This window comes from Abrus precatorius, unplaced genomic scaffold (assembly GCF_003935025.1).
Source record: "Abrus precatorius isolate BTA unplaced genomic scaffold, Abrus_2018 Scaffold2, whole genome shotgun sequence".
Lineage (NCBI taxonomy): Eukaryota > Viridiplantae > Streptophyta > Magnoliopsida > Fabales > Fabaceae > Abrus > Abrus precatorius.
Genome location: NW_020874362.1, coordinates 16,951,406 through 16,962,164, shown reverse-complemented (window position 1 = coordinate 16,962,164; position 10,759 = coordinate 16,951,406). Strand labels below are relative to the sequence as shown.

At 30.2% G+C, this 10,759-nt stretch overlaps 1 protein-coding gene across 1 annotated transcript; it reads left to right on the top strand.

Annotated features, from left to right (window-relative positions):
* Nucleotides 1-893: 893 nt before the first annotated feature.
* LOC113858859 (protein HAIKU1-like) lies at nt 894-2,319 on the top strand. The gene has a single exon (XM_027491634.1). It carries the CDS (start codon nt 1,060-1,062, stop codon nt 1,882-1,884), a length of 825 nt encoding a protein of 274 aa, XP_027347435.1. The 5' UTR covers nt 894-1,059; the 3' UTR covers nt 1,885-2,319.
* The last annotated feature ends 8,440 nt before the right edge of the window (nt 2,320-10,759 follow it).

Sequence of the window (10,759 nt, the reverse complement as noted above, 5' to 3'; positions counted from 1 at the left end):
TGGTTACATTTATGATCTCATCTATATACTTATTGTATTAATATTTTTATGGTTACATTTATGAAATTTTTCATAATTTTAAATTAGAATTTAAAAAACTATAAAGCACGAAAGTGATATCAATGAGACGAATAGAATTTTGGGCAAAAAAGGTGATATTAATACATTTTTATTTGCAATAATGTTAAATACCCTTGAAAGTAAATAAAATAATATTAATGTAATCTTAATATAATTTTGAGAAAAAAAATGAATGCTTTAATCGATATATTTAAACCATGTTCATAAGATGTTTTAATTTTTAAGATAACTTTATTTTGTTAACTTCATTTTAAGGATATGAAATATACTTCATTTAAACCATGTTCATAAAATGCAGCGAAATTTAAGACTTTTCATCTTTAAGACTAATTAACCCAACACTAGTTTACAATGAATTTTTATACTTGCCATACTGGAAAATGGCTATAACTTTTAAGTACGAAAATTGACTCTTAATTAATGTTTAACTAACTAACTGTTTACGCTTTCAATGAAGGGAAAAGAAAAAGAAAAAACCATTATCTGTTTGCGTCTTTGTCATGGGCACGTTCACATTAACCTGGACCCCAAATGGTATAAAGGCACTTCCCATGTCATTTCCCTTTCGCTATTGCTGATGCTGACTCAACAAAAAATCCTTTAAAATAAAATAAGGTTGGTTTTCTGTCTCTCTCTTCCTTCCCCTTTCTTATACGCTTGCCATTCTTCAAAGTCTCATTATTACTGTTAGACCCTCTGAGTCAAGTTCCTATCTTTTTTAGAGTCTTTTCTTCATTGCGCCGAAACGCCAACTTGATTCATTCTGGTGGGAGCTTCTTCCTCTTGGTTTGTGTTTGGCTCCGAAAAGGGTATGTTCTCTGCCTTCTCTGTGGTTGACTTGGGTGCTATTGCTATCATCACGGTCCTCTTTGAGGTTGCTTTGGGTGATTGATGGTGTTTATGTTTTGAGTTCTCAAGTTCTTGATTGTCCTTGCAATTATTTCTCAACAAAGAGTGAATATTTTGATTGTGTGTAAAATGGATAGCTCAAAAAACAGGCATAATGACAACCTGGGTGTGAACAAAGTGGGAAAAAACATAAGAAAAAGCCCATTACATCAGCCCAATTATGGTAACAACGCTAATAATGGTGTTGCTAGACAGCAACAACCTCAGCCTCAGGTTTACAACATAAGCAAGAATGAGTTCAGGGATATTGTTCAGCAACTAACTGGGTCTCCCTCCCAGGATCCTCAATCAAAACCCCCTCATAACAATTCTCCAAAACCTCAAAGCATGAGATTGCAGAAGATTAGGCCTCCCCCTTTACCTCATGTGCGGCCACCATTACCTGTTCCTTACAGCAACAACAACAACAACAACACCATGCCAGCAAGACCTAATCAGTTTGCACAACCACCACATAACCCTTTGCAAAAGGGTGACATGACATGGGGTAATATAGCTGAATCACCCATCTCTGCCTACATGAGATACCTTGAACATTCAATTATAGATCCAGGTTCAAGGGGAAACCAAGCTCAGCCTCATCCACCATCTTCTACTTTGCCTCCTTACCCTGTGTTTCCCTCTCCAAGATTAAATGGTCCTGTCGTGCCTTCGAATGGCACAAACATTCCTCTGGCTACTTTTCCTTCCCCTCCAATTTTACCTTCTCCAACCTCTCAGTTCCTCTTGCCTTCACCCAATTGTTACACCAATTTCCCATTGCTCTCTCCTGGCATTCAGTTTCCATCTCCTTTTACCCCCAATTTAGGCAACGGGCCACAGCCTCCGCTTTCTCCTGGCCTGTTTCCGTTATCTCCTTCAGCCTTTTTCCCCATCACAAGTCCTAGGTGGTGAGATCAATAGCCTTATCATTTCAAATCAAATGCTTTGTTGGGGATTATGCTCCCTTCTAACTCAACTGATCTTTGTTCTCACAAGAGCTCTCTTCATTGTCTTCATTTCCCATTATTCCATTGTTTTTTTCTTCTTTTATTGATGACCATAATGGCTGCAATCCTTTTACTTTTATGAGTTTTATACATTAGGCAATATATTGAAGATCAGGAGGTCAAATGGACAGGAGCAGTAAAATGGAAGAATGAGCTGTAACATGAAAGGAAGTAGGATTACAGGCAATATTTGTTATGTAGGGTAGGTCACGTTCTTTTGTAATATAATGGATTCCATGTTAAAATGCATAGTTAGTTTCATGTTATCTTTACAATGGAAGATATTTTTAAGTACTCATCTTATACTTATTACCAGGTGATATTCATTAAAAGATATCTGCTTCTTCAATATTTTTTTTTTTCTTGTGTCAAGGTAGTTTCCTATTTTGTTAAATGCTGTTTTGAAAATTTCGTTCGCTGGATTTATTTGAGATGACTCGAGAAGAGAAAATAAAACTAGGGAGAGAATATAAAATAGGTACTTCATAGGTTCATTTATGTTGATTTTCCAATTATCGTTCTTTTGTTTTGTGAAGTATTCTGAAAGCATAGATGTTACTAACATTATACAATTTGTTATCTTATCATGACCATAGCTTGTAGTCCTAGGGGATTTTTTATAAAAAAAAGGTGGATTTTAGTGGGAAGGAGAAGGGAGGGTAATTTTTTATTTAAAATAAATATATTTAAATTTATTTTTTCAAGAAATATAAAATATAAATTAATATATTAACATAAATTTAATGTATTAATAATATATTTATCATCATAAATAATATATAATTTTTTAAATTTAAAATTTAAAATTATGTTCCCTCTTTTTTTTCTTTCAAAAATTCTGAACATTCATATTTAAGTTTTCCTTAGAAGTTTAGAAGAAAAGATAAGAAAAATGTTTGAGGGAGGAAAGAAGAAGAAAAAATGGAGAAGAGTTAATAATTTATTTTTTAAATTAGTAAAACTTAAAAATATGAAATTAAGAGTTTTAGAGGATTTATAAAACCCTATTTTATTAAAAAATGTCAAATAAAAGTTATATTTAAATAAGTTTTTTCTTTTGTTTTTTCAAAAATTAATTTCCAAGCAAAGTAGGATATGTATACTTATGTGGTCACAAGCATGCTACACGGAGGGTGTCTCGGTATATATCTGACAGCTTCAGTCTTTGAAAGTCTTGCATTAAACTAAACTTTACGGATTGCATTTATTCACAAATTTATAGGATCTTCAATGTGGATGGTTTTCTTAGCCTCCACCATTAGTGAATTGGTAACATGTTTTCTGCAGCATCTTGATGGCAATTAAACATGCACCTTTCAACTTTTCACCATTCTAATTGACATCAATTTGTTATCTGGGGATATGAAAAGATTCAGCTATTTCTCTAATCAAAGCTACTTTTGTTTTTTACTTTGCGTTAACCAGCATTAATTTTGTCAGTACAGTATTTAATCTACGAAGCAGAGAAAACAAAGTTCAATATTTATTCTGATTCTCGTATACATGCACTAGAGTTTAGAGCCCCTCTCTTAAAGATACATGCTTAACTAGTAAATTTGAGACTATTTAAACAAATAAATTATAAAGTATGTTAAATACTTTATTATCTATTTCATAATAGATGATGATTTAACTTTATCTATCTTTTATTTTTTTTATATAATTAGATTAATTGATTGAATTCATACCTAGTTAAATAATAAATATATTGAATTATCACCTTTGTAATTAGCCTGCTATTTACTAATGTCTAAAATGAGTTTCCTTTTTCTTGGCTAATAGTTAGGTGAGGAATATAGAAAAATCATGGACATGGAGTTGCAGAAAGTAAATAAATTTGTGGAAATTGTTATGATATATAGAATAATTACGTACAGTTCCTTAAATTTTTATACTATTTTTAATTAATATTTTATTTTTCTTTAATAATTTACAATAATATTAAATAATTATCTTTTATTCAAATATATAATTTTGATTGAAAAGTAAAAACTAATTCAAAAAGTTTATCGTTTAATTAAGGTCATTTTTGTAAAGAAAAATCCATACAACAAAAAATTTGAAGAGAGTTTTATGAAGGGACCAAAGTAATTTTTTTTAAAATCTATAAAAAAAGAAAAATGGCGCATTAGACATTATTACTTAAATACAAATTTATTTTAATATCATAAGCTATAGTTTTCGCAATAAAACACAATTTTACAAGATTTTATTAGATATCCAAACATCACAAAACGTAGTACATTAGTCCGAGAGAGTAACACAAAACCATTGTCTTTCGTTAAATTATGGAACGCATTCCATTGAATTCTTTGATTGAATAATAAACTTCAGAAGACCTTTCGGAATTATTAACTAGAAGCAAGATCCTTCCCGAACATGTCTTAGAATGTGTGTTTTTAACTTTCAAAAGTATGAAAACTACGTCGTTTTTTACGAGTAAATATTATTTTTATGCCTGAAATTATATACGATGATTAATTTAGTTTTTAAGAATTTTAATTTATTTCGTAATTTTAGTTAACGTTAATCATAGGTTAGAAAGCACTAACAGAATAATGAGTTCGCAGGTGAGGTTACACATAGAACTTCAGATAAGACTAAAATTTCATCCTTCATTTTACACCTAACAAGTTTAGTGTTTTATTGTTTAATAAATATATATAAATTAACAATTAAAAAATATAATTTTGTAAATGATAATATATATATATATATAAAATAAAATTATTTCGGATAATATTTACAAAATATTTTAATTTAACTATATAATTATGAATATTATGTATCAAAATAATAAAAAAATTAATGAATTTAAATATTTTTAAAATATAATTTATTTTAAAATAATACTTTTATTGTATAGTGTTAGAACTCTTTTTTAATCAATCGTTAATAATCAATATACATTAACAATCATAAATTTATGAAACAAGAATTTTAAAAGTAATTTCACATAAAAAAAATAGGAAAAAATTAAGATATTTTATAAATGTAAAAATGAGTATTCATGAAATTTTCATTCGGTAGTAAATAAGGGTTAATTAGGGTTACAATGAAGTTTATTTTTTGTGCAAAATTAAGACTTTGATGACCCCTAAACCTCTTAAGCCATCAGATTCAGGAAAAATGATGTCATATATTTTATATTCACATTCATAGTCTTATTTTGATTCCTAAATACTTTTCATATGCTTTATTTTTAGAGTTTTTACTATTTTTAAGTAATTGAAATAAATTGAGCTTATTATACATAAATGTTTTAATTTTGATTTTCGACTATTCTAACCTCTTATTACTCATTTGGCCATAATTTTTCTACATATATCGTTTTTGGCTTATTCTAGTTGCATTAGATTCTACACATCTAGGAATTCAAAATTCATATATGAATTGCTGGATTTGGAGTTGTTTTCAACTTTTTATAATTTTTTGAAGTTGAGGTAGATATGCTAAATTTATTAAATTTTTATATTTGGGATTTTAGATACAATTGAGGCTTGAATTTCAGCCATTTAGTTTACCTTAATCAGAACCTATAAATAGATTAATGAGGCTCTAAATTAGATGTGCAATCTTATATTTTGAATTTTCATATTTGTCTCCTTATCAAAATCTTTATTTTCCCCTTTCTTGATTTCTCTCATCTTCTTTTCATTCACGCTTGGGTTAGTGCCTTAATAGAAAGCTAAACCTCCATTTCAATCTGCAGAGTCTAGATGATGTAAATCCAATTTGAGTTTTGGACTAATTGCTCCAAGTTTATTCTCCTCGTCTTTAATCTTAGATTTGTGATTCATGATTATGATTAACTTTTATGTGGGTTAGAATTCAAATTAGGATTCGGTTGATATTCTGATTTGATAATTAAATTTAAGTTAGATTAAATAATAATTTAATTTAATTCATAATTTAGTTCAATTAGGTCATTCGATTGAATTAATAACTAGATTGGGTAATTGTTCAAATTTGGATTAAAACCTTGAGATATAGTGATAATTGGAATTACATGCATTTGCGAACCTTTGGATTAATAATTCATAATATTTTTTGTCAATTAATTATGTATTGATTTTAATTTAATTAATTTGAAATTCACAAACTCCCAAACTGTTACTCGTGTTACTAAAGAACCTAAAATTGAATTTAACTGAATGTACCTATGAATCAACATTAGTTGAGCTCTATACTGCAAAATTCTTAGACAAACTTAGTTGTTTTGTTTTGATAGTGACTTGGCAATCGTTTATCAAATTAACGCCGTTATCAAGGACACGTTGTCAAATTTGATTCATTGTAGGAGTCATTAATTGTGTTTTAAGTGTTTGTCAATTCTGCATAATTGTTTCTCTCGATTGTTGTGTTTTGTGCAGTTTTGCATTGCGTGTGATCTTGCATTTGTTGTCATTATGCAATTATGTTTAGGTATATTTCAAAAAGAAAAATATATTTGAATGAATTGTTCATCATCTGAAAAGAAAAATATAATAAATAAATAAATAATAAATTGGATTAATAGGATTGCTGTAAAATTGTGTTTTGTAGAGATTTGAGAAGCAGAATCAAGTTTCATAAGATTTGAAGCCGCAAATTTAAGGAGCACTATTCCTGGGTGTACAAGAGAGTTTCTACACCATACTACTCATAAACTAATAGGCAAGCGAAAATCTTCAATTGGGAAATCAAGCAAATTTTAGAGAAGACTGTCCAACCCAAGAAGAAGGATTAGAGCTTATGCTTGGAGGAAGCTCTTTGGGCTTACAAGACTGCCTATAAGACATCTATAGGAATGTCTCCTTATCGGGTTGTCTTTGGCAAGGCATGTCATCTATTAGTGGAGGTGAAGTATAAGGCATTATGGGCGATCAAGCGATGTAATCTAGATATGGAGGTAGTTGGTTCACAAAGGAAGTTTCAATAATAAGAGTTGGAGGATATTTGTAGGGAAGCATATGAGAACTTCAACATCTACAAGAAGCGTACCAAGGGTTTTCATGATAAGATGATAGGCGTAAAGAGTTACATATTGGTCAAAAACTCCTATTATATAATTCTAGACTTAAGTTAATGTCTGGTAAATTGAGATATAGATGGGCATCAGCTTAAGGTTTTTCATGAGGACTTGCAAGAACATGCATAGGAGGAGGCCACTTTTGCATTGGCCACTTACCCCGATTGATATGGGAGTTTTTCTTACCTCTCTCTCTCATTTACTAGATTGTCCTTTTACTTATTGTGTTTTTATTGAGGATAATATTAATTTCAAGTGTGCAGGGGAGTATCATGTTTTTGTTGTACATAGCCCAATTAAGTGATTATTTCATGGGTTTGATGGATTGATTGAAGCATACTTTGGTTTGATATGTGACTTTTAAAAATCTTGTGTGTTGGATTATTTGTGATAGAACATATACTTTGTGAGATTTTGAGCCATTGATATAAATGACAATATCATGTCATTTTTCTTTCTTTCATTATGTGATTGTACTCATGATTGTATGACACTAGAACTTGCCTTAAGCCTTTCATATGCTTACATTAACATGATAGATGTATCATTTCATTCTTGTAAGCTACTAACCAAAAGGCCAACCTTGCATTATGTCCATTGCGTAAGCCCCTTTGAGCCTAATTGTCCTATGTCTTGTGATTCTAGCTCATTTCAAGCCAAGGTGTAAAACAATAACCTAACCTAACCTTAGAGGATACAAAAACTTTAAAATTATTTTGGGAATGATAATAGAAATATGTGTGAAGGGGGATGATGAATACAGATTTTATTAGGTTTTTAAGTAGTTTTCTAGGTTATTTTGATAGCAAAATGTAATTTGGAAAGTGAAAATTGCACAAAAATATATCAATGTTCAATAAAGTCAATATTTGTCTTTAGTAACTCAAATTGTGTGAATTTAATAGAATTCTGATGTAATTTTGTTGATTAAACTAGTTTTGCAGGAGATTCCAAGATAGAGTCTTGAGCATAAAAATTCAAGAAGAGAAAATAGAAGAAAGTGACAAATCTGGACAAAAAGAGTGAAGAATCAAATGATGAATTCTGAAAGTTATCACTTTGGGCGCATAAAGTGACAACTCTAGAGCGTTTTCAGCAAGAATGGAGTGCAAGTATACACTTTAAGTGTTCAAAGTGAACACTCTAGAGGTGTACATTCAAGTAAAGTTTGCGCGTAAACACTTTAAGTGTTCAAAGTGAACACTCAAGAGGTATGAATTCAAGAGAAGTCTACACGTAAACACTTTTAGTGTTAAAAGTGAACAGTCCAAAGGCAAAATCCAGGAAAAGAGTTGTGCGTTAACACTCTATGCACTTAAAGTGAACACTTTAGCTGTGCGTTAACACTTTGAACACTCAAAGTGGACACTTCAATTGCGCGTTAACACTCTAAGTACTCTAAGTGAATACTTCAATTGCGTGTTAACACTCTAAACATTCAGAATGTTCACTTCAGAGAGTTTTGACTATAGGAAGGTTGCGCGTTAACACTTCAAACATTCAAAGTGTTAACGCGCAACACAAAATTTTACAGAATCACTTCAAGTGTTCACCTTAAGCGTTTAAAGTGCTCACCTCAACTCAGGAAGATTCCAAAAGACTTTCTACGTGTACACTTTAACCATTTAAAGTGTTAACGTTAGAAAGAGCGAGAAAATTATAAAAAGCCAAAAGCTCAAATTTTTGTAATCTTTTTCTCATTTTTTCATTTTTACACCTTAGGAGAGTTAGAGAGAGAGATTGAGGGTGACTTCCAAGCTCTGGACCTTGAGAAATCAAGCTAGGGATTAGATTTATGAAGAAATTCTGCAACTCCTCTTCTTCTACTCTTTCTTTCTCTTTTTCTTTTAAGAACATGTTTTGATTTGTTTTTGTTAAGGATTGATGGATCTGATTTTTATATTGTAAATTGATTGTGAGTCTGAACTTTGATTGTATTGAACATTTAATTCTATCCTTAATACAATTCTTGAACTAGCTATTCAATTGTTAATTTCTCAGATCTAAATTGAATGTCAAGGTTATGGATATCTCAGGGATAAGAATTCGTGATCTTGTGATATCTTAATTTCTAATGCCTAATGTAATGTTTGATTGATTTACAGTTAAGGAATTAGGGTAGTTAATTGAATATTAGGATCAACGAATCAAGGAATTGAACTTTGATTAATCTAGTGAATTTAATCATCAATCAATTAAGGAACTTAGAGTTCAGATCTTATTCAGTTTTGCAATTGATAAAGAGGTGAAATCATTCCTAACTTCATTTATATATCATTCCATTACCAAATTTGTTACTCTGTTTTGCTATGATTTTCTGATTTTTGCACTTTATTGCTTTTGTTCTCTAATGATTCAAAACATCTCCAATATTTGTTTGGCTCAACTAGTTATTGATTTGTGAAGTGGTAATTGATAGAACTAATCATTGAAGACAATACTTGGGACTTAAGCTGAATTTCAAATTTTATTACTTGCTACAACTATCTAGTACACTTGCTAGTTAGTGTTCTCTCAGCTTTGTGACAAGTTTTTGGCGCTGTTGTTGGGGATTATTTACTTCCAATATCATTAGTAGTAGAGAAATAGCTAGATTGAGCATTTACTTTTTGTTGTTCTATTTTATAATTTTTGTGCATAGGTTTTCTACATTAATTTTGCAATTGTTCTACTTAATTTTATTTTATTTTTTGTACTTTTCTGTTTTCAAGATTTCTGCATAATTCATTTTTGTTTCTGCATTGTGTTGTATTTTGTGTAGTTTTTTGCATAATTTTTTGTATTAGTTTCTACTATTTTCTGCATAATTTCATTTTGCATTTTTCTGTATAATTGTAAATTTCATTCTACATAATTTTCTATGTTTTCTACATGTTATGTTTTGTAATTTTTTTGCATAATTTCATATTTCATTTTGCCTAGTTACAGATTTGATTTGAATTTTGTTTTGTTTCTTTTTATATACAAGGAAAAACTAAAAATAAAGTTGCTCTATTGTTTGATGGTAACTAGTATGTATAAAAATTTCTATCAAAGTCAAGTTGCAAGAACAGAAGCTTATAAAGCAGATGCTTTTAAAGCTTTAATTAATAATTTTTGAGCTGACTTTGCCCAACTAACCATTTGGTATGTGATTTTTACAATGAAAATCATATGAACAAAACCTATGATGTAGCTGTACCAAAATTTCAAGAATAAACCAATTATGGAGGAAATTTTCATAGACCTCAACCTACCTTTCCTTCTGTATATCAGTATCAAGCTAACATGAGTCAGCAAGATTATGATTAGAATCAACAAATGTCTGCTGCAACAACACCATTCTCCAGTCCTTAATTTTCACAGCCTTTCTTTCAAGCATCATATTCTTAACCACAAAGAGGACAATAGCTTTCACATACTCTTCCAAAAAGAAATAATGAACTTGAAGAAAAGTTGTTCTAATTCATGGAATTTACTCAGTCAAGTTTAAAGAATCAATAGGCATCCATGAAGAAGATGGAGATGCAATTAAGACAAATTTCAGAACAATTGTTAAATATGAATGATGAGAAATTGCCTAGCAACATCATTGTGAATCCAATAGAGCAAAGCCAAGTTGTCTACACATGGAGTGAGGTGGAAATTTCAAGCCCTAAAGCTACTGACAAAAAGGAGGCATGACATAAATATGAAGAAAACACGATTCAAGATAAGCAACAAGAGGATTGCAACGGAGAGTAGCTACCAACAGTATAGCCACACAGAATTATTAGTAAGGGTAAGTATC

What these genes read in the sequence shown, in the direction of transcription:
- LOC113858859 (XM_027491634.1), top strand. Translation starts at nt 1,060, where the DNA reads ATGGATAGCTCAAAAAACAGGCATAATGACAACCTGGGTGTGAACAAA.